This window comes from Manis javanica, chromosome 7 (genome assembly GCF_040802235.1).
Source record: "Manis javanica isolate MJ-LG chromosome 7, MJ_LKY, whole genome shotgun sequence".
Lineage (NCBI taxonomy): Eukaryota > Metazoa > Chordata > Mammalia > Pholidota > Manidae > Manis > Manis javanica.
In genome coordinates this window covers 4,924,684-4,948,022 of record NC_133162.1, presented here as the reverse complement: position 1 = coordinate 4,948,022, position 23,339 = coordinate 4,924,684, and the positions used below count along the sequence as shown (strand labels likewise).

Here is a 23,339-nt window from a genome sequence, read left to right as displayed (position 1 = left end):
GAGGGGGTGAGTTTAAACACGCTGGGAGTGGAGCAGTGCTGAGACAGGGGCGGGGACAGTGTTTGGTTTCTTATCATTAACATTGTCAGCCAGGTGGCTTCAGCCACACTTTATTTCTGTTAGTCAGGCACCCCCTGTTCAGAGAATAAACATGTGTCCCTTGCCTGGGAGCAAGTAGGAGAGGCCCCTCAGTGGGCACTCTGGGAGTGGGACACATGCATCACATTTTAAAGACATGAATGCTCTTGATTTTCACCTCATAATACAGCCTCGCTTTCTGAGTACCTGGCCCCTCCAGCTGTGGAGACTGTAGGATTCTGTCCCAGGAATCAGCGGGATTCCTGTTAGCCAGTCACCTGCTCCCACATCAGGGCAGTCAGTGAGCACCCACACATCTGCTCTGCAGCTTCCAGATTTTCTTATCTCAACTTGTAAGTCTTCTCATTTTCTGGGTCCTTCTGGGTTTTGAATTGAAGAAACGTTCTTTATTGTCTGTGTAATGTGAGGAAACAGAGAGGAATGCATGCTCTGGATCATTTTTAATTTATTCTGCAGCAGCCCCTAAGTGTGTTTGCACAAACATCATCTCCACAGAGACTTCGGGTGAGGCTTGGGGCTGGTTAATGGCATGTTTAGATATTCCTTGTTAGTTTTTTGGACTCCCTACTTTTCTCTCTCTAATTTCCTCATAGCAAATAGAACCCTTTCCCATTTAACCAGTGGCTTTCCCACTGGAAAGCAGAAAGCCTTTGTGCGCCCTAGGGCTCTCACCTTATCGGTACCAAGAACTTATCCATACGCAGATTTATTTCAAGTCACACCTGCCTTGTAAATTGGAGGACTCAACTCTTAACTGCATTCCCTTTTCCTGTACTCTGGTCATTGCAATGTTGCTTTTACAGTTTTGATTCTTTGGCTCAAATGCCCCCCAAAATCAACGTCAGAATTCAGCAGGTTGTACATCTTCCCACAATGATTGCAAATGTTTGGCCAATCGCATTTAGCAATATATTGAACAGGTCCCTGGAGGATTACTTCTTTAGTTTTAGTGATGACTATGAGGCAGATTTGTTTTCTTTGATGTATATGAAATTTAAACATGTAAATGAGAGTTCCTCTTCAAAGTACTTGCCTCGGTGAAAAGAGGCTTAAGCTTTTCAACAAGTCATCACTGGCAGTCATGAAGGATAATCCCAGATTCCATAATTGAACGCTCCTGTCATTCAGACCTGGTGCCTGCCCCCCTAGATTTGGTGCTCCTAGGCCACTATTAGAGCTCTGACTGTCTGTGTGGTTTGGAGTTGTCCCACATTGCTTAGCATTTAGAACATTTAGAAGACAGTTGAATTTTCTGCCTCTGCGTATTTGCCAGACAGAAGATACGTATTCCTTGTAGGTGAGCTCCAGGGTCTGTGATACATGCGTATCTGGTTGACGAAATTACCAAGAGTAATCTCATACCCTGCCTTCAAGTCACATGGCCACGTCCATCCTTATTGTGGGAATGAGGCACGCCTTCACAACTCTGTGTGAATTAACATCCTTGGGATTTTTCCTTCTCATCTATGTACTCAGTCTTAGACCTTAAACCAGCAAAGCTGATGAGGATACTGTTAAGAAGGTGGGGCTCATCCTAAATCTCCTATCTCCAAAATCTGTCCTTTTTAAAATCTTTTGTCTCTATCCTGCAGTGGCATCTTACATTCATTCACTTACCTGCTACAGAGTGTCCCCTGCCCTGCCACACCGGCTCCATCCTGCCTGTCCCCTGTTCTGCCTGCCTGTCTTCCACTCTGCCTGTTCTCTGTTCTATTGTCCACCTGCCTAGTACATTTGGGGGGGCACAGATTAAACCTGGGACACACAGAGGGTAGTTTAGGACGTTTCAGAGGTGAGTTGCAACCAGGCTTCAGGAGCTGTGCAAAGCAGTGACCAAGTCCACGTGGACGGGGGGACCCTGTGCATGTGCTCTTCAGTGACAAGGGGACTCACGGCCTGGGGGAGCTGGTCCCTGCTGCCAGAAGAGATCTGCTTTTCTCAGCACTACCTTTTAAAATAGTAATATATTTATGTTTATAAAAGGAATCTGGGCTTATTTTCCCACCCCTGAGACTAGTGTTTTGTTTTGTTTTTCCTTTTTCTTGTTTTTCTTTTTTATGCTATATTCTTTCTATTGCTGGAATATGTATATGTAATTATCTCCACTTTAGTTCTTCAAGCTCTTTCTCATGTTATTAAAATATGTCATTTTCCTTAGTGAATATTTAATATTTTAATGATTGTGTAATATTTCACAGCAGTGCTACGGTGTGGTTGCCTGATGTAGCAAGTGAAAACACAGGATACCCAGTTCTATTGACCTTCAGATAAACAGTAAATAATTTTCCTAGTATGTGGACATCCCATGCAGTATTTCCAATGCAAAATTTGGGACATACTTGTTTTTCGTTGTTGATCTGAAATTTGAACAGAACTGGCCATCCTACATTTTATCTCGCTGCCCTACAAAATTCATATCACTTAGGTGGCTTCTTGATGTTAAAGTTTTTAGTGATGCTACAGGCATCTTTAGGCATAAAAATTTCCTATTTTGAATTACTTCCTTGGGAGGATTGTTAGAAGTAGAATTACTGAGGAGATGAGTATTTTTTTTCCTAGACTCTTCAAACCAATTGCCAAATCGCTTTTTAAAAAGGTTATAGCCATTCACGCTGCCACCAGCAGCGTGGAAGAGTGCCCATCCTCGGCGCCCGTGCCAACATTATCGTCACGCAAATACTTCTTTGCTCTTTTGGCAGCCAAGTAATGATGTATCATTTTCATCTTTGATTACTAATGAAGTTCACATTTTTTGTTCTTTAGGCATTCTATTGCCTGGCTTTTACATGTTCAGCAATTGTATCCTAACTTCTCTGTCCCTATTTTGCATAAGGAATATATCTTCTTTTAATTTTTTACTCAGTTTTACTCAGTCACTGGGGCTGAAACCGGTCCCCATGCCAGGTTCCAGGAGGAGTTGTGCACAGTCACCCCCAGACTACCTGCCAGACTGCCCATTGTTGAGAAGGAAAAGCTTCACATGACTTTGAAATGTGTTTCAAATAAATCAATTAAAAAGCATAGAAGAGTAATTTTCTTCTGAGCCTGCAGAATAAAAGCTTCTGTTTACAGTTTTCCCCATTTCTGTTTCCAGTTTGTGACTGGTTGCAAAAACAGTTCCCATAAATACCCTCTTTGCCCACCCGCCCACAGTGCAGGGTGCTTCTGGGGTCACAGCAGCGGGAGAACTTCACGGAACCACAGTGCTTCCCTTGAGAAAAACCGGCACCCTGTGGGTGGGGCTCCGTTCCTAAGGCAAGGGGGTGCGTTCCTGTGTATCACCACGTTCCTAGTGGGTTCATAGCTTCAGCTTGGAAAAAAGTTGAACTAGCAAGATTTGCTTCCTCTAGGAAAGACTGAACAGTGCACATCCATGTTACTTCTGAACATTTCCCAAGGTTAAGTAAAGAACATTTGTACCTGCTGACCTTTGACCTCTAACCCTTGGTGATGTTCAGCCTCTGTCCCCTTACCCGGGCCTACTCCACTTAGAACCTCTGGCTGGTAAAGAAGGTAGCATTCAGTTGCCTTCTCTGTGGCGCTTTCATCCAAAGAGAAGACTTCCCAGTGGCCATGTGTACCCTCCCAGGACCTGCTTTTTGGACATTTGCTACATTCTCTGCAGTTTTTCATTTTCTGTATTATGTCGGCTCCCCCAGCCTTTGCCCAGCATGAATTTTTCAGCATTACATGGCAGCCTGCTTCCTAAATTGACTATGTCTGCATCACCTGTTCAGTATCTGGCTGGACTCCTGATGCAGTGGCGTCTCTCATAACGTTACTCAGTTCTCTTGCCCTTGGTGTGCTTGACGCTGCTCTGGGGTCTTGCCTTTCTGCTTCTAACTTGGTGTTTTAAGTCAAGCACAATAGGTGTATTGCTTCTCATTATGTATAACTGGCTTTGTGATTTCAATGAATTTAGTGTGTGAGTCCCGATTGGTGAACCCTTTTGCCCTGCAGGAAATTAGTTTGAACCCTGCGAGGCACACCTTGGTCAATGTAGGCCTCTTCTTGCTCTGGAAAAGTACCCAGTCTACTGTGGACACATCAGGTCACAGGTAGCTGTTAGGGCAGGAAGTGGGGCACCGTCTGTGGCAGCCTTTACCTTTCCTCACCCTCTCCAGCTTTCTCTGATGACTGCAGGAGGGCAGGAAAGTGAATCTCCACCTCACACTGCCCGTCAGAAGCAGCCTCAGAAAGCTCAGAAGAAAGAATGAAAATGTGCATCGGTATAACAGAAATCAGCTCAGGTGTGAGTGGCCGGCAGGGCTGGGCTCACTCCGTTTTGCCATCTACTCATTCAGAGGGGAACAGCTCTCAGCCTCAGTTTCACTGCCTGTAAGATGGGTCAAGAAGGGAATCTGTTGGTGTGATTGAATGGAGCCGTAGGTCTAATGGCCTTAGCTCAGGCTTGACATTGTAATCGATCAACACGTCACATTACGAAGACCATTATCTAAAAGGTGGTATCTCATGAAGAGTGAAGAAGGTGCAAAGGTGGTTTCTCTGGATTGAACTCAATGGAATGACAAATACTTAGTGATTTCAAAAGTTCCTATTCATAAATAGACATTTTGCCTTTTTATAAATCATTCCTCCAATGGAAAATAAGCATTATTTAGCTCTTTTCCCTGAACAGTAACTTGGAATCTAAATCTCAGCAATTATCATCATTCACAAATAATTTACATTTCTGGGCAAATGAAAGATACCGTATTATTATTGTATTTGTTCAATTTACACAATGCATCCTGTGAGGACTCTTTTGGGAACATGTATGTATACTATAGATATATAATGGATTGGAAAAAATACTTAACTTCCGCATTTCACCATAGACCATGCGTTAATTTCAAATTAATACAGAAGACATTTAGGTATTCAAATACATTGCTCGTAAAAGTAGAGTTAATAAAGAATGCAATTTGGGACCTCATTTAGCAGGGCGAAACTAAGGACCTGTCTGGAAGTATGTCTCATCCTCTGATTTTACCAGACTTGCACGGGTTTAATGGGAGAAAATAAATGTCCTATGTGTCTTAAAATGTCATTAATTTAGCGAAAACATTTAAAAGCAAGGAAGGCTTTTAAGATGCTGTCATGCATGAAACCCAGAAGTGATCGGTTGCAGTCAATGGCAACAGAGCGAGCTAGCTGCTGCCCATCAATCAAACCATATCCCCTTTTGTGTGTGGACACGAGCACATGTGCACAGGCCTGCACACACAAACGCATGCCCACCGCCAGGCACATGTGTGTTGGTTGCAGGCGTTTGCTAACTGCTTGGGCCCTTTCCTCTCTGCATGTCTTCATTGTCTGCTGGTTTGCTTGTGCCTTTCTTCCCAGCTCTGTGTGCTGACAAACCCCCTCTCCCACTTTCCATTCTGGTGAGCCTGCATTGCTCCTCACCCTGGGGGAGGTGGGACCATGGCTCACTGTGGAGTCAGTGGTGATTGCCTCCAAATTGGCCAAGGGGGATACAGGCAGGTGTTGAGAAATGAAAGGCTCTTTGCCATGGCCCTGGAGTAGGGCGGGGCTGCATACACATTTGGTCTGGTAATAGGGCAGCAGCTTTCTAGAGAGCACAAAGCCTAAGTGACGGTGGCTTAAATCTTGCCTTTAATTTTTGCATAGTTAGTGCAAAAATATTTAAAGTTTATTTTTCCAGCCCAAACAACCATGTATTCAGAAAGCATTTAATGCAGTTAGAGAGAAGGAAATATAGTAAAAATAGATGAATAAAGAAATAAGGATAGTGAGGTTGGAAGTGACTGGGGACCCAGTACTGCCAGGAAGCAATGGGTCCAGAGCTGGGCACCTCCTGCCCAGGCCCCATTGCTCCTCCCTGACCAGTTGCGATTCCAGATTTTTGGTTGATGTCAACTTTCCTCAAATGGTGATCTCTCCCCATCTAATTGTAGCTTTTGATTCATTTACAGGGGAACTTCGTGGCTTGTATGACAGCGATTTTACGACAAATGGAAGATTATCATTATGCTCATTTGATCAAGACTTTTGGGAAAATGAGGACTGATGTTGTGGTGAGTGTGACTTTGACTGTCTGCATCCACTGTGTTTTGGGGCCAAAATGTTAGGCAAAACACCTGTATAAATATTTCTATTTTCAGTATGATTTTGCCTAGAACTTGCCTCTAGTTGATTTTAGAAGCTACTTGGAAAGGTCTGAAGCCGGGTTCTAAGAAGCTAAGGGCCCTGATACTGACTTGTTTCCCATGTTGCCCTGGAGTTTGATGCAGGGTGGAAGGCCCGAGAGATCTCTTTTCTTGGGCCACAGTTTTCCCGGTGCTTGGGGATCCTTGGAAATCTGGAGGGGCTTTCCTAAGGAGAGGCTGCCATTAACTCCTGTCTGTTTATTGATTAACTTCCCAATAGAGAAGCCAGAGAGCTTTGTCAGCCTTAAATTGTACTCTTATTAATTAACTCTAATCATGGAAGCTCATCAACATTTCTCGACTCTCTAGTCGTCCTCAGTAAAACTATGTATGATAGAGCTTAATTAGGAGAGGTATAATAGAGGGCAATTTATTGCTTAGGAGCTACCTCCCTAACAACCTGAAGTCACGTGGCCGTATGGCACATGCTCTTTGCAAAGCTGTAACCAAACTGGTTGGCAGAGCTCCCAATGAGATGTTGACACGAACACTGGTGTCTGGTAGCACAGGTCCCATTTTTCGGGCCTCTAGATTCCTATCGAGCAGAACAGATGCTACTGTTTGTTCCAAAACAAGGTTAGCAACGTTGGTAGCACGGTTGCATCTTATTAAGAGATGGGAAGAAGAGAATGCATTTAATGATTCTTTTGCAAAGGATTCTTTGCAAAGGATGATTTCTAACTAAAAATTTCTTTTTTAATCATTGTTACTACATGTGTGTGTTTGTATATTTAAATTTGTAAAGAGACAAAAACAGAGCCATACCTAAATTTAGTAGTTTTCCTTAAATAAAAGTTAAGGAGCAAAGAAGGCATCTGTGTTTGTGTGTCTGTGTGTTTAGTTTTGTTTAAAGTAGGGTGTACTCATGTCTGTTTTGTATCTCACATTTACATGGTGTGAGTCTTCGGTAATCATGGATGGCAGAGTGAAGTCCAATTTGTGATGTGCAACATTTCAGGCCACCATTGAGTGTCAGATGTAGCCCCTCAGCCCTGCTTTGGTCAGTAGAAGGATAGTTGTAACTGAATCTATATGAACAAATTCCTAGATAACATTTCAGGTAGAATAGTACAGTTTAAGAATGAGGAACATTATTCATCCTGAAAACTTAGGACTCCAATTAACAGTTTTTCCTTTATCAGAATAGTCACCTGGCTAAAATCCACACATGCAAATTGTCTATGAAGTGTGTGGTTGATGGGGGAAGCTTCACTGTGTTGTGAAAAGGGGTTATACATACAACATGGTGTTTAAAAATGACTGTAATTTGCTGAATTCCAAGTGTGTGCCCTCTCTCCTTGCACGGAGTAGATGATCAGATACCTCCTAAATGTTGTGGTCCTGATTTCCCAAGGGATTTTTTCCTTAGATGCAGCAGTTCAGAAAATCAATTATTTGCAGACAATTTGATTTCCGTTATAAAATGGCATTTGCAGTTTGGATACCACAAATTCATACTGCAAGGATTGTAAACCATTTTTACTGTTAATCTGTCAGAACCTTTGTTAAATGTGTTCCCATCCATTAACTATACAGAGAAGGGATTTGACTGTTTTTCTACTCTGACAACCTCTCGCAAAAATAAAAGATCATTCTGTGTTAAATAATTGGAAGTTAATTAGTATCGGAGTATGAAAATCGCCTCAGCCATTTTCTACTGACTACCTCCTGTTACCAAGTGCTGTGTCAGGTTTTCAAAGTCAGCCCTTTTCTGGTTGGATCAGTCATTCCCATACGAAATCACAACTATTGTCAACACCAAAATCCCATGCCCCAGAACTCTTCTTTCTGCAGTGTCTCAGATACCCCCTTAGACCCCAAGACAGTGAGAGGCTGGAGCAGAGCATGGTGCCCAAAGACCGATCTGGAAGAGAAAAAGATAGACTGTGTCCAACTCAGAACGCACGATGGAGGCGGTCGCCGTAGGATGCTGAGCCTGGCAGGGCCCTTGTTCTCCGTCTGCAGCGGAGATGCTCGTTGGCAGAATGGCACGAGCTGTCATGTGTCCCGCATCTCAGAATCAGTAACACAAAATTGAGGACTTGCCTGGAGTCCCCATAGTGAGACGGAAGGTGATGGGAGTGCTCTGGGCCTTCCGGCAGAAAGCACTGTCTGTCCCAAATGCCCACGGAGTGGCCCTTAGGAAGCATTCGTTGAGTGACTGAGCGAGCCATGACTTAAGAGAGCACCCTGCCAGTGGAAGTCATGCCTTTGGTTAAAGGGTGAGTGAGCGCAGGATGCAGGTTGGGGCAGCTGACCTCCAGCATGGCCAGCCCCTCCCCTCCATTTTGGACTCCCGGCTGGCCACATGTTGTGGAACTGCCCCACTGCTCCCCAAGGCCGCCCCCAGTTCTGCCCAGTGGTAGATTACTTAGGGTCGCCAAGTCCTGCAGGCCTCTGCACGGTCAGGTCACTCCATCTGAGACGCCCTCCCGCCTTCATTCAGCTGCAGCCCAGGCTCTCTGGGAACCCCACCTGACAGCTGCCTCGGCCTCGGCGGGTGGGCGCACGCCCTTTGCCCCTTCCTTTGCACCTTGTCTGTCCCACTGACCATCAGCCTGTACTGGGGGGGTCCAGGTGGCATCTCACACCCGGGAAGCAGTGAGGGAGGATGCTCGTGGGACTTGTGGAAGCAGACTGAACCGGCTGGCTGTCCTTGCTCTGGAACATTCTGCCAGTGGGCACGCCTGGTCCTAGAGAGCCTTGGGTTCCCTGTGAAACAGGCAGCAGGGGCTGTCCGCCAGCCTGTGTGGAGCATGTTCTGCGTGGGAGGGGCCTGGCGCTGAACATCTGCTTCTTTATTCCTCGTGACCATTCCCTCGTAAACGAAGCTTTGCCAAAGGCACTCTACACTGGGTGACGACTTGGGTGAAGCACCCTCACACAGTGCTTCACTCAGTAGCTCGTACTGAGCACCCACATTGTGTTAGTGCAGTGCAGGATGCAGCGGTGGTCCAAGCAGTCAGGCCCTGCTCTCCTGGCCCTACTTTCTAGTAGAAAGTATCACAGCTAATCAGGGGGTCTCCCCAACCAACCCAAAGTATTTGTGCTGTAGAGGAACGGTCCCTGTGAGGCAGCCACCTGGGACTGAGTCAGGCGGTCAGGAAGTTTCTTTGCCAAGGAGAGGACTATGGGATATCGAGGACCAGGAGCGAGAGCCACCAGGCGGGACGGCGTGTGCCGGAGCCTCTGCTAGGGGGCAGCCAGGGCGCTGGGGCGTGATGAGCTCGGGCAGGACTGCCCTGCCACACCACACTGGGCCCCGCAGGCTGCGCTAGGAAGCTCTGTGTGCTGGCTCGTATATTCCACTTCCCACATCATTTAGTTGTGTTTTTCCCCTAATCGTTTTAAAATGATTTTTCAAACATTAATTTATTTTTTGAGTAAACTTTTTATTTTGAGATAAATGTAGAGTCACATGCAGCTGTAAAAATGTAAAACATAGAGGTCCCTGTATGCTGTACCCAGTTACTTTCAGTAGGAACATCTTGAAAAACTGTGGTCCAACAGCAATGCCAGAATGGCCGCACTGATACAGTCCCTTATCTCCTGCGGATTCCTCCAGGGTTAATTGTAATCTTCTCCCTGTTTGTCATGAAAAACTGCAACAATAGAAACAAGCTGAAAGAATAGTGCAACGAAAACTATTCTCTCACCACCGAATTCACCAGCCATGAGCAGTTCGCCGCGTTTCCCTCCTCTGTGTGTGTCTGTGTGTCTGTCTATGTGGCTGAATCCTGTAAGTATGTGAGAAACATGTTTCTCCCATAAGTGGTTCAGCAAACATCTCTCTCAAGAGTGAGGACCTTCTCCAGGGGTCTCATCGCCCTTCCAGAACATAGCAGCCATCCCCTCATTCCATCTGCATCCACATTTTTCCTCAGTTCATGCTTTTTTTCTTTTCCCATGGCATGGCTTTTTTGTGTTTCTTGTTTTGACAAGTTCAAGCCAGTAACTTGGCAGACTTTCCCCCATTTTGGGTATCTGAGTGCCAGCTTGTAATGCCTTTCCATTTGTTTCTCCATCCCTCCATGTGTCCCGTAAACAGGAGGTTCGGTCTAAATTTCCAGGCCACCCTTTGGCCAGAGCACTTCAGAGCTGGTGGGACACACTCCCTCCTGCAGCCCATGGGAGGCCAGGAGTGCCAGGCTGACCCCGGCTGATGATACTGAGTTTGGGGCACTTGTTTGAAAGAGTATCTGCCAGAGCTCACGACTGTGAACATGCATAGTCCTCTGCAATCCTTTGCAATTATCATGTAATTTTGGGGTGGTACTTTGGCATCCCCAGAGATTGGCATTTGCATTCTCCAGCAATCTTTCATCTGCTGAGTTTAACATTTACTGGTGGTCCTCGTCTGAAACCCTTATTTCTTTGGCACAGCAGAATGGTGATTTCCCAGTCCTGATGGTCAGAATGCTTTAGCTTTAGCCTAAGAACATTGGGAGGCCACTGGAGGTGTGGGTTATGTGGGACATAGGGAAGTGTTGGTGCCTCAACAAGATCTGCAAATTGAAAGCGTCACTCTAGGTGATGTGTAGGGACCAAGAGGGTCAAGAGTGGCCAGAGGTCGATGGCTTCTGATTCCCCTCAGCAGAAAGGGTGGATGTGGAAGGATGACTTTATTCAGGTGGGTGGGATGGGCATGGACGGGAGCAGAAGGATTTATGGCAGGAAAATTTTGTCTAGGGAGTACGTTGATGGCTACTGTTAGAGCTGCCCACTTACTGTATGGGGCGTCCTGTGAAAAATCAAACTAAGAAGCACAGCGGGAATGGATTGGTCTAGGATGATGCGGTTTTCACAAAATACCCCGTATTAATCCACTAGCTCCTCTTGATGCCATGGAGATGCCATGGAGAGGGCCTTTTAAGCCTCAGCCATTCTAGGCAAATGCAGTGGAGGGGGGGCTCTGCCATGGCTGGTGAATTATGCAGACCGACATGAAAGCCCTGCAGAACCTCATCTCCCACAATACCCAGCATTTTGTCTGATCAGCAAAGTACCAAAATTTAGCAGCTGAGCCATACTAATGAAGCCTGCTACTGTGTTTCCTAGGAAAAAAAAAACGGAGTTGGGAAAATATGCTTCTCTTCCAGAATAATAAAAACCAGACCCTGTATCTCAATTATTAGGCTTTGAGGAGCCATCAGCAAGAATGCCAGCAATTTCATGCAAACAGAGATGTGACTGAATTACAGCACTCAGCCGACAAAACATGCAACCTGCTCATGTGCATGTGCAACTCTTGACAAAGTGGGGAAGCTCAAGTTGTGAAATATGAATTTCAATAATAAGCGGGGAGAGACACCACTCACTGCATCGGGGCATCTGGAACCTCCTGCTCATAGGGCCTGGTGGCCAGAACCCGTGTGAGCTGACTTTGGAGGCCACGGGGCTGACTGTCCCCTCCCAGCTTTGCCCAGTCTTCTGGACTGGAGGCCTCTGTTGTGGTGCTCTGCAAGGCTGATCTTGGTTGTCCCCGTTTTTATTCATGGTAGGAGGCAAGCCAAAGCCCTCACACAGCAGACATGACTTCTGGAAACCTGGCATTGCTATGAAGGTTGCAGAAGTTTTGTCTCAACCTTGATCATCAGCTTATTTCTACTGTCGAGCTTAACTCGTGCCTTTTTGCAAGAAGTACTTGTTTAGAACTTTGAACTGGGAATTACTTTCCTGGCTGCTTAAATTCTGTTCAGCACCTTGGTCTTCACAGCCATTGCACCTAATTATGATTCAGTAGATTAAATAAATGAGAAATATCCACTCATTTGGCAATCTCTGACCATGGCCTCATTTTTCTAAGTGTATTCTCAGTTGCCTTTCCCTTATGCACCCCTGATCTTGAGGGAGCACGCTGTCTACCTGGGTTGTGTGCTGCACAGGAGAGCCACTTGCGCTGTTCCACTTAGATCAGAACAAATGCCAGGTCTTTGGGTTGCAAAAATTCTAATTCAGACGTGCCCAGGGGTAGAGCCCCTGGGACGTGGGAACGCCCTCCCAATGCCAGGAGCAGCCTTATCAGTGTGGAAGCGGGTGGGCAGCCAGGTGCGACCCAGGATGTGCCGAGGATTATCCCTGCGGCAGCAGAATCATAGCCAAGTGGCTTATGGGGTTGTAGCTGCCATATAAAAGAGTCTGACGATGTGACCATGTGCCCAGATGGTTTAGGCATCTAAACAAAAAGGTGCAGATGGTCAGAAGTCCCCTTTGAGCCTTTTTTTTTTGTTAAACTATATCAGGGAAAGGAATGGACAATAATACCCCATATTCAACCCGATGGGCCCCATTCCTAACGCAAAGTGGATTCAAAGTAAATAGAAGCACCAGCTACAACCTGCCCAACACCGTATTTGTGAAAACATATTTCCCTCTAAGCAGAAAGAGTATGAAGGCATATTTGTAGCCTTTTGAGGCTTTGCTCTTTATGACTGTGAGCGAGACATGCCCAGGGACTATTTCCAAATATATCCTTGTAAAAATGACCACAGACCGGAGGGGTGCTAGCAAACAGAAAGAGGCGACGCACAGATCCTGCCAAGTTCATCTTCATTACTTTTTAGAATGTCTGATGAGCAACGGACCAAAATTTTGGTCTTCATTCAGCTACCAAAAAATGAGGTCATTTATAATGTCATTATTCAGGTTTTCACCTTTTTTCTTGGTGGGCTGTTTCAATGTTCTATTTTTTATTTCAGGACTTCCTGATGGAAACATTCATCATGTTTAAGAACCTCATCGGGAAGAATGTCTACCCTTTCGACTGGGTGATAATGAACATGGTGCAGAATAAGTAAGTCCAGGGCGGGGAGCTCCTGGCTTTCACGGGGTGCCGGAGTCACGTGTGCTGGGAGCCGAGGTGTTGCCTGGAGACCACGGGCCCTCCTGCAGAGAGCTCGCCCTCCCCCTTCGGCGATGCATAGTTATTTGGGGAAATAGACGTGGAGATGGGGTGATTTCCTTATGCCCACACAGGCACTGGCACTACGAACTTGAGCTGTGTCCTCTGGAGAAAGACAGAACAGAACCAGAGTCACCCTTGGCCTCTGTCAGGGGCAGGGAGGAAGTGTTTGCCATCAATGTGCCATCCAGTTTTAACCACGTGTGTTTCTTAGCCAGAGCGATCCTCAGCTCCGTGCTAGGTTTCTGAAAGGTGTTTGCATTTCACGTACTTCAGTTTTAAAAAGTCATGGGCATTTTTTTTACCCTTATTAAATACTAAACATGTGCCTTGTTTACCATCTCCCTATAAGGGCTGTTGGTTAATTTTCCAGCATGTGGGTTTAATAATTTTTGTAAATGCCGACAGTGATCATAGGGTTCTCATTCACATGTGATTTCTAGAAGAAATTCCTTTGGACCTCTTTTTTCCTTCTTTCTTATTGTGGTTTTTATGTTGACAGTTGTAGATTCATAGGCAGTGCGGTGATAAGAAAATACGCAGAGTGATCTTGTGTACACTTTATCCAGGTGCCAAAACGTGACACGTTTTGCAAAACTGTAGCACCGCACCTCAACCAGGGACTTGGTATCGATACAATTCATGGACTCTGTTCAGATTTTCCCAGGTGTGCTGGTACATGGCATCGTTCTTGAGTCCACCGCCTCTGTCAAGAGGCTGAACACTGCGTCATGGAAGGAAAGTGTCCCTCTTCCCCCCACCTCTCCCTTGCCTAAACCAGAACAACCATTAGTTTGTTTTCCACTTCTAGAATTTTGCAACAATGGCATATAAATGGAGTGACGCAGTGTGTAATGTTTTGGGATTGGCGTTTTTCACTCTGCCCAGTTCCCTGTCGATACCATGTAGGCTGAGTGCACCACAGCGGTTCGCTCCTTTTCGCTGCTGAGTGGAGCTCCATGGCGTGTATGCCCCACGGAGGGGTTATCCATTTTCCTGTTGAAGGGTATCTGAGCTCTTTCCAGTTTGGGGCTGTTATAAGTAAAGCTGCTATGAGCATTTATATATAGTTTTTTGTGTGAATGTAACTCTTCATTTCTCTGGCATCTATGCCCAGGGGTACAAATGCTGGGTTATGTGATAATTACATGTCTAGTTTTGCAAGAAACTAACAAACTGTGGCTGTCTGGTTTTATATTCTCACTTGCAATGTAAGAATGATTAAATTCCTCTGTATCCTTGTTTACGTTTGCTGGGGTTGCTGTATTTTAGTTTTAATTTTAGCCATCATGATAGATGTGCAGCGTGTCTCATTGTGGTTTTAATTTGAATCTTCCCTGAAGGCTTTGCCTCTTTTGAATGCCTCTTGTCCACCTGGTGGGCCACCCAGGGCAGCAGGTGGCCACTCTCTGGGGCCCTGTGTGCCTAGGCTGCAGGATTCCGAGCCAGCCTCCCCTGGGGTTAAGCCTGAGTGAGTGCTGTCCGTTTCAGGGCTTCCGTTGCTGTGGCTGAAACTTCCTCCCACACATCACAGACAACGGCTGAGAATTCAAGGTGGAGGGGCTCATAGCTGTAGGTACAGCCGTGGCTAGGGGATCGCTGAGCGGTGGTGCCTCGGTGGCTCGAGTTTCCAACTGCACGTAACTACTTCATGCCTGCGGCTCTCCTGGCATCTGAATTCTCATCTAGGAAAGGAGGTACCGAGAGGGGAGCCTTGCTGTTCTCTTGGTGCTCTCCAGGATTAAGTTTTCTGAGAGAAAATTTAGAATTTTTTTGAAAAGCTGCAGAATTTGTCTTTTTATGGCCTTATTCCAAATAACAAGCCAAGCAGATAAACAGCAAACGAAAGCCGTGGCCCAGATCTCCGGATAGGCTCCCGTTCTTGTGCTGTAGCCCATGATGGGGACTACCCATGGCTGTCCAGCCTGGAAGTAACCCTCGCTTCTGCTTTGACCAGACCGGGCGGACCCGCCTGCATGTGGGTAGCGTTGCTGCTGCCTCTGGCCTGTAGGCAGGCCCCGGCCGCTGAGTCAGGGAGCTGGGGGTGGGGGAGCAGACTGCTTCTCTGCAGCAGAGTGGCCCTGGCCAGGCAGCCACAGCCCTGGGGCCACCGCTCCCACACAGGTGGGCTGGGACTGAGTACCCAATGTTGTGTTACTTGGAGCCTCTGCCCCAAGGGCTCCCACTGGGGTAAGTTGTCAGGCTGTCAAGGTGGGTACAGCCACACTGTCTTTCTACTTTTATGTTGTTTCTGTGATGAGGGAGAGCCCGTTTTCAGTTTTAACATCACGGTTGCACCGTTTCCTCCTCCTTTTACTCCATCATCCGCCCCCTTCTCTCCCTGGAGAGCTGAGCATCGCACTGGGCCTGCACCAGGTGAGAGCCGCGAGCCGTCTCCCAAAGTGGGGACCACTGTGGTTGGGATTTCCTTCTCTGGACACTCTTCCAGCTTCTCCTGCGAAGGTTTATTGTATTCGGGATGAGAAGGTGGCTCGACCTATGCTCCCTGGGGTCATGCGTCCCTGCACATCAGAGCCAGCCTTGTCCCCAGCTCTCTGCCCACCAGCGCACCTCTGCGGGGCCCAGCTGAGTGACAGAGATGCAGGTGTGTGGTGGCTGGACCCAAGCTTTCGCATCTTGGCCAGGGAGGAGAGCCCTTCGTTTTTAGGCAAAGAAAACTCGGAGGGAGAAGCCACAGGTTCCTGTCCTCTCTTCGCAAAGGCCATGATGGAGACTTTGAGGACAATGTCTTGTGGAGGTGAGAATAGAACTAAGGTCTGCAGTGGGAAGTCCCTTCTGGTCTCTTGTTCGGGATGCGCCCAGGCTGCAGCCCTAAAAGACATCTTGATAAGAGAAACACTCTGAATGTAAAAGCCCTGTGGTTTATTTTGTGTACATAAAGTGTTGTACGGAACTATCTCATCAAGAATTCCAGCGCTCTGAGGCTGAGCCATCCAGCTGAGACTTGTGGTTCTATTAGCTCTTCCTGAAGATGACTGTGTGTGTGCACATGTGGAGGTGTGTGCATGTGTGTGCACATGTTGGCTGTGTGCATATGCCTGTATGTGTGTACATGTAGGGGGGTGTGCATATGCCTGTGTGGGTACATGTGTGCAGTTCACAGGTGTATGCATGCACACATGCACATATCTGTGTGTGTGGCGGGTGTTGGTATGTAAATTTTATTTTATTTTCAGAGACTGACAAACTCAAATCCTCATCCCCATCATAGTTAACGTACTCTAGAGGAGCATGTTCCCAAGCCAACATGAAGAGCAGAACAGGAAGCCACACACAGGCATTTTAGATACTACTCAAAGTTTGGGCACTGGTAACTTTAATAGCATTTTTCCCTCATCCCAGTGCCCCCAAAACGCTGCTCTCTCTGTTAAATAAACAGCATTGGTTTAAAGAACCCTCATCAGTTGGGTGTTTGAAGAAGGTATATGCCTCCATGGTCAAGTAGTTCAAATATCGCAAGACATCATCTGGTAACCGTTCAGTTTAACAGTCTTGTTTAAATGCCAGCTGCAGAATAAAAAGATTGTTTTTTATTTAATGCAGGTGCTGTTTGTGACGGGTCATATCTGCATCCGGGGCTGAGGGTGCGCATTAACTCTGCTTTCCGTTGCCAGGCACTGCTGTGGGGACCCTGCCTGTAATCGTATCCCTGACACCTTCAGCATTGCTGACAAGCTGCTGTTTTTCTGCCCACTTTATAGGTGGGCAAATTGGGGCATAAAAGCTTGGTAACTTGCCAAAAGATGAACAGCTGGGAGCGATAGGGTCAGCATTTCAACCCAGGCCATCCACTCAGAGCCATCTGCTGAACCCCCACCACTACCTTGAGCATGCCTTGGTTCCCAAAGTGAATGGTTTTTGTTTTCAAAATCTTAATGTCCTTAAAGCACAATTTCTCTCTGAGACTTCCTGCTTACCTGAGTGAATGTCAAGCATAAAAATCAAAACATACCTGCTTCACTTTCTTCACCCTTAGGCATATATGCTATTGAAGAGGATACCATTCATCATTGAGATTTAATGAGTCCTGCTACAAACTTCTAGAACAAAACTTGGTCACGTTATAATAAAATGATTTCCTTTAGAAATTACATGGATTGTTTCTATGTCATTATCTATTCACCTTTTTAAAAAATGTGTAATTCCTCGCTTGGTGTCTTAGTGTTGCCAGAGTTCCCTGCTGCTTCTCCTCCTGCTGTGCATTAGAAACTTCCTTGCCTCCGCAGGATGCGCAGTGATTCCCAGAAGCTTCCGGAGTCTTTATTTAAGTTTTAATAGTGCAGCTGGACACGCAGTTTTACCACCCACAGCTTGGAAATTGACAAAATCAGCCTCTATCGTCTCTTAAATATTTGTGTGCTTCAGCTTTGTCTCTGCAAATGTGCTGTTCTTCCAGACACGGGCCTTGTGAAATGTAATTAAAGACAGCGCCCACTAGTTTTGGTGCAATACCACATGTAAGCAAGAATCAAAGTTACAGGATATAAAAAAATGTCCTAAAGTATAGTAGTTTCTTGGTTGCTCTGTTTGAGATAGTAATTGATCGGCAAGAGCCTGACATGATGGCTCTGCTCTAGGATATAGTAGGGCCCGACGGCAAGAATGACAAATTTAAGATGAACACAGTTCAGATACAGTAGAAGTGTGCTTGTGTGTCAGCATCCAGGAGCGCTTTATAATCTCCCCAGAAGGAAGCAAATGCTAAGGTTCCACTTAAGATCTCAGGTTGTACTGGAAGCACAGACCTTCCCATTATCCTGGAAGTGCTGAATTCATTTAGCCAAGTTTTTCACATTTGCGCTTCGTAGTACGGGTTGCACAGTCTAACGGTCGGGAGTTATGCTGTGGGGTGTCATGAGTTCTCTTTGGTGGTTAACAGACATGTGACCACTCAGTTGAAGTTCTGTGCTTTTCTTCTGGCCTGAGGGCTTGAATTCATCCCACTAGGGTGTTGCTACACTAAACATCCCAGACTAGAATTTTAAGGCATGGGAGTGATGTTGTAAGAAATGAATCTGTTCGTTCAACTGAATTCTTCTTTTCACCTTGAAGAACGCATGTGTTGTGAATGGCTGTAATTTTGCTTGAGAAGGGCATTTCTCCAGCATTCAGTGGGTGAAAAACAGGGCATTCCTGAGTATAGTTTTCAGACTTTTAGAAGTCCACGTTCTTATTCGTATTGACTACACAACATGGAACAAAACCTTTTCTACATTTGTCAACCATTGAAACTTGTAATGGAATTTTTAGACACCGACCTACTCTGATTTCAGTTCCCACCAGGCCGGTTGTGTCCGCCTCTCTCAGGATGAAAAATAAATGAAATCAACATTTTTACTTCCTTGGAACTGTCATAGTTTGTCATAGTGATTATCAATCATTTTAAAGATCCCTCTCTATTAGCAAAATCCATTACAATGGATTTTGTGTCCCATACTTCCAGCTTTCTTCCATGTTTAGCTGGGGCCTAAAGGAGATTATAAGGTTTATATCCTACACACTTCCATGAAGGACTTGCTATGTTTTATAGGTAAGGGTTTATAGGCTGTGAATGTAAAATAGGACCAGAGAGAATGTGAAACTTCCTAGAGGCCAAACGACTTGAAGCTGCCTAGAAGACAAAGCAACAGGAAAATGCAATGGGTTGCAAAGTTCTCAATGGATGAGAAAGAAGATTCTTGGAATTTGTCAAGGGGGACTGACAATTTATGATGTAGAGCATCCTAATATGACACCATTGAGCAAGAGAATGTCATAGTTAAGTGATCAGTTGGGACCTCAAGAGTTCTGTGCACAGAAAATGGGGGAGGTTATTATTTCAATTTTGCCATTTAAGCTGTTACCACTCAGTGTGTTGGCCATAACAGTAGTTGGTCACAATTGAATCTTTTCTGAAAAACTAGCTTACGAAATTTAGGAGATTTTGCTGGCTTGCCCAGCATAGTCCTGTGTAGCTGTTGACCATTTAAACATTGAAGACGATCCATCAGAAATGACTGTCTAGTTTTACTTGATCTGGAATCAAGTTAATCTTACACTTGTCCTTTCAGACTGAAATTTCACCCCAGCTCGGACTTGGTGATATCACTGTCGCTATTTATTTCATGTGTCTGGGTCGTTTTTTGATCATGTCCTTGTGGAGGCTGTCCCAGAGCCATCCAGGACGATGTGTGTGTGTACAGTCTGTTCTCTGTCACCTTTGACTGCAGCATTGTCCCACTGCGATGGGATCTCTTCTGTCGCTCCCTCTCTCACCTGTGATGTAGACATCTTTTGACCAGGAAGTGTTTTCTTCAATCCATTTCTGCTGTGCATTCTATTCCCACCAACCTACTGCTCATATTACATCCTTACAAACTCATAATTGAATGCAACTCCTGTCATGATGTGAACTTCCCATGCAGTTTTTTTGTAACTTAGCGATTTTTCTCTTTTTCAATACAGTACATTACCACACCCATAAGTAGTGCCCATCAGGTGTATCAGAGTCCACGATGGCCAGATCCCGGAGGTTTCTGCCAAAAGTAATTTAGCATATAGTCCGGACAGGAAAGGGCCTTAAGCCTTCCTTATATGTTCCACCCTTGAGATGCCAGGCTTTTTAGGAATAAATCATGGTAATCTCAGAGAGAATATTTGCAGGGTAGGCTCTTAGCAAGTACAGCACCATTTGGTTTCATTGCTGTGGAAGAATTTTAGTCCTTGCCAGCACCAGGCCTTGGGCTCAGGTTAGGGAAAATGTGCCGCGTGCCTTAGGAGGAGGCTGGGGCTCCGCCTCACAGGCCATGGCACCAGCCACAGCCTGCAGATGGTCGAGTCTGGGAGGACTGTGTTTTCTTTACAGCTCGACCTCTTCCCCACAGAGCCCTTCTTCTGTGAAAGGGCATGCAGCTGAAGTCCTGGTGCAAGTTAAAAGCTTAGATACCAAACATTTTGGACTCGAGACCCTGTATTTTTTTTTCCAACATCTTTTTTTCTTTCCTTGAAGCCCAAGATTTTAGCTGATGTTGTTACTTATTTAATTTATTTGTAAAATTTGTCTGTTGCCTATTGACGTTTTGCACATGCAGTGGCTTGAAGATTTTAAATACACTTAAGAATTATTTTTTCCTTTGAAACAATGTACAGTAGCTATATATTGATATAAACAATGTCATCATACAACTAGCTAAAGCCCGAAAAGGGGGAAAAAAAATACATTTTTTTTCAGTGAAGAAATAGAAATTCAAAGTCAGTATAACGAAAACATTCTAGAATGAAAATTTCCCTAGAGCCCAGCATACCTACTTTTTACCCAGCTCACACACTTACTAATCTCGGTCTTTGAACCTGAAGTCTCTCCAAGGAAATTGGCCTAACCTGAGATGTTTTTCAGCTCAGAGCCCAGGTTGTGGGCCCTGAGGTATAGGGCTGCCCCTGAGCACAGTTTGGGCTGGTCTCCTGGGGAAATGTGGGAGGCGTCCCTATGGTGCTTATTTGGCCATCATGAAACACGAGGATTTCCAGATACATACTGATTTGGATCTAGTAACCATGCTCTGGACCCCACAGAAGGAAAAAGACCCCATTTGCATGGTACTTTGCTACCAGTTGGCATTTTCATTAAGTATTTTAATGTTTTCCATATGGTTATTCTATAGCCTTCTGCTCTTGGCTGAATAATTAAGCTTGGCCTAAAATTAAAACAGATCATTCCAGGTGTTACCTGGTTGTTTATAATGAATTTATTGCACGTAGCATAGATACTTTATATAGTTTGGTTTTATTCAGATTGCCTCTTTATTTAATTCAGAGATGAAAAATCAAGCTTCTCTCAAAGGAATGGCCGTGATGAAGAGCTCTTAGCCAGGACTCTTATTTAGGGAAGCTTGCTTTAGAGGACAGTTGTGAAAGGGCAAAATCTCTTGAAGAATTCTGAGATCATGCACACCTTGCTGTGAGCCCTGGCTGCTGTTGATGACACTGTCCTGCTGGCACTCAATCCTGAAGGATGTGCTTCACTTTATGAGGAATGAAGCCAAGTGCCCTCTATTTGATGCATGAAAGTTCTCTTAATGCAAAGGGAAATGGAGGAAATGCAGTTTTTTAAGGTCGTTCTCCAGATCCTTTTATCCTAAAATTTTATTTCCAGCACTACTGGGACTTGGAAGAAAGCCTGTGCAGTGTAAGACCCTCTCTGATCTTTTATTTTGAGTCTAGGATTGGGGGTGTGGAGCGAAGAGGGGGAAGTAGAGGACGCAGGTGTCAACTGAGAACTTGTTGAGTTGCCAACATAGGTTAGGTACCTTTTCCTTAGTTTTCAGCCAGGGGTGATTTTGCCCCCGGAGCTCATTTGGCCGTCCACGCTCAGATACGCTTTTGTTGTCACAACTGAGGGAGTAAAAGGCTACTGGCCTCTAGTGGGAAGAATCCAGGATGTTCCGAAATGTCCTATCATGAACAGGACAGCTCCCTGCCATTCAGCTCAAAATGTCAACAACATCCCCAGTTTATGGAAGAAAAAACTTGAGTCTCAGTGATGTGAAGTAATTAATAGAAATATGTGTGAGTCATTTCAAGGACCCTCTTCTCTTCATCTCCATATTTCTCAGCTACTCTGCCCTGTTGTATGACCTCAGGAAAGACAGCGCCTCTTAGAATAAATACCAGCCGACATGCCCTGAATGTGCCAGGACGAGCCTTCCATGTATTAGGGTGGCACCTGAGGATTGGAGGCACTTTCCCCCAAGATGCCCTGCCAGGTGCTCCAGCCACAGAGGGCCCTGTGGGCATGGCCCAGGTGCACTTGGCCATGGGAACAAGGTGGGCTTTGGAGCCCCACTGACATGCATTCAGGTCCCAGGGCCGCCCCTAGGAGTGTCTGCTATATAGAGCATGTGTGGAAAATACTAGCAAGTGTCTCTTTGGGGGGAGTTCTTTTATTTCTTTAGATTCCACATATAAGTGAGATTATACAGTAATTGTAAGTGCTCTCAACAAACAGTGGCTGAGTCACTGCCGGGCTGAAAGAATGAACGGTAATGGGAAATACTCATTACTACAAAACCAACTGCTAAAGTGCATGACATAGTTTAGTAGCAGTTCCTTTCTAGGAACAAAAGGCAGTCAGGCTTTTTATATTCAGGTCCACAAAAAAACAGTTTCACATGTAGATGTATAATGAACAAGTAATACCTCTTACTGTCTTGAAGATCTAGTAGCTCGTGAATTTCCTTAATTGAAAGTTATTCTAAATTTACCACAAAAATGTCTGAGGGAGATGATGCGCGTTTGCACCTCCATGCTGGCATCTCACTGCAGGTCTGCAGACTGCAGGGAGCCTGCTGCCTGCTCTTCCATGGTTAACCTTTCCAATAAGACTTCAGAGGAGGGTTTTTACTTAATACGGTACCTGTCAAATTCCCAGAGCTGCAAGTAAATTGAAGATACAGATTATATTGTGAAGTGAAATATTTTGTGTTATTCTACAGTTTGGTTGATTTAGGAAGAAAATGAACTCTGACAGCTTGGTCTTTTCAGTTCAGTGGGTTCTAATGGTTCAAAACAAAAGCCTGGGACCAAAAGGCTCTGGCCCTAGTGCTGTATCAGAGACGCCTGTGAGCCCTTCTCTGTGCTAAGGACCCAGCCTCCTTGGACTCCAGACTGAATGTACGGGATCTTCGGAAGGGACGGAGACTGCTCAATGTTAATATTTGTGAATATAAATACTAACCGTCCCTGGGGGAGAAGGGATGCCGGAGCTGTCCGATCACTTGGGAAGCTTTTTATCACTTGCCACTTGGCTTAGCATGCAGCCTATTTTTCAGAGCAGCAAAGCACATTCTCCTATTTTGACTGATTAATGTTGCCTTTGCGTCACTAACATGGGCTGTTAGGGATGCTGAGGTTTGGAGAACAGGTTGTGGGAGGTTGGGGGGATCTCCATCTCTCCTCTTCTCGACAGCCCGTCTTCTGTCTTGAATCATTGTATTTGGGGGTAAAAACACTAAGCGAGATGTCCCGCGAGAGCCAGGAAATCCCATGTTATCAGATTGAATTCCTCAGCGGTGGTGCAGTGCGGGGGTATGTCGACCTCAAGAAGGTGGCTGAGTGTTTTTAGGGCTGGTCCCCGTCGATGGAGGCTGAGCCATAAATACTTCCCAGGC

General features: G+C 45.5%; 1 protein-coding gene across 2 annotated transcripts in view; it reads left to right on the top strand.

Annotated features, from left to right (window-relative positions):
- Positions 1 to 23,339, top strand: part of DOCK1 (dedicator of cytokinesis 1) — a 466,830-nt gene that overhangs the window by 283,199 nt on the left and 160,292 nt on the right. For both annotated transcript variants that reach the window (XM_073240131.1, XM_073240130.1), the window contains exons 28-29: positions 6,039 to 6,140; positions 12,971 to 13,065. In XM_073240131.1, coding sequence (XP_073096232.1) covers positions 6,039 to 6,140; positions 12,971 to 13,065 — 197 coding nt within the window. The remainder of the gene's footprint in view (positions 1 to 6,038; positions 6,141 to 12,970; positions 13,066 to 23,339) is intronic.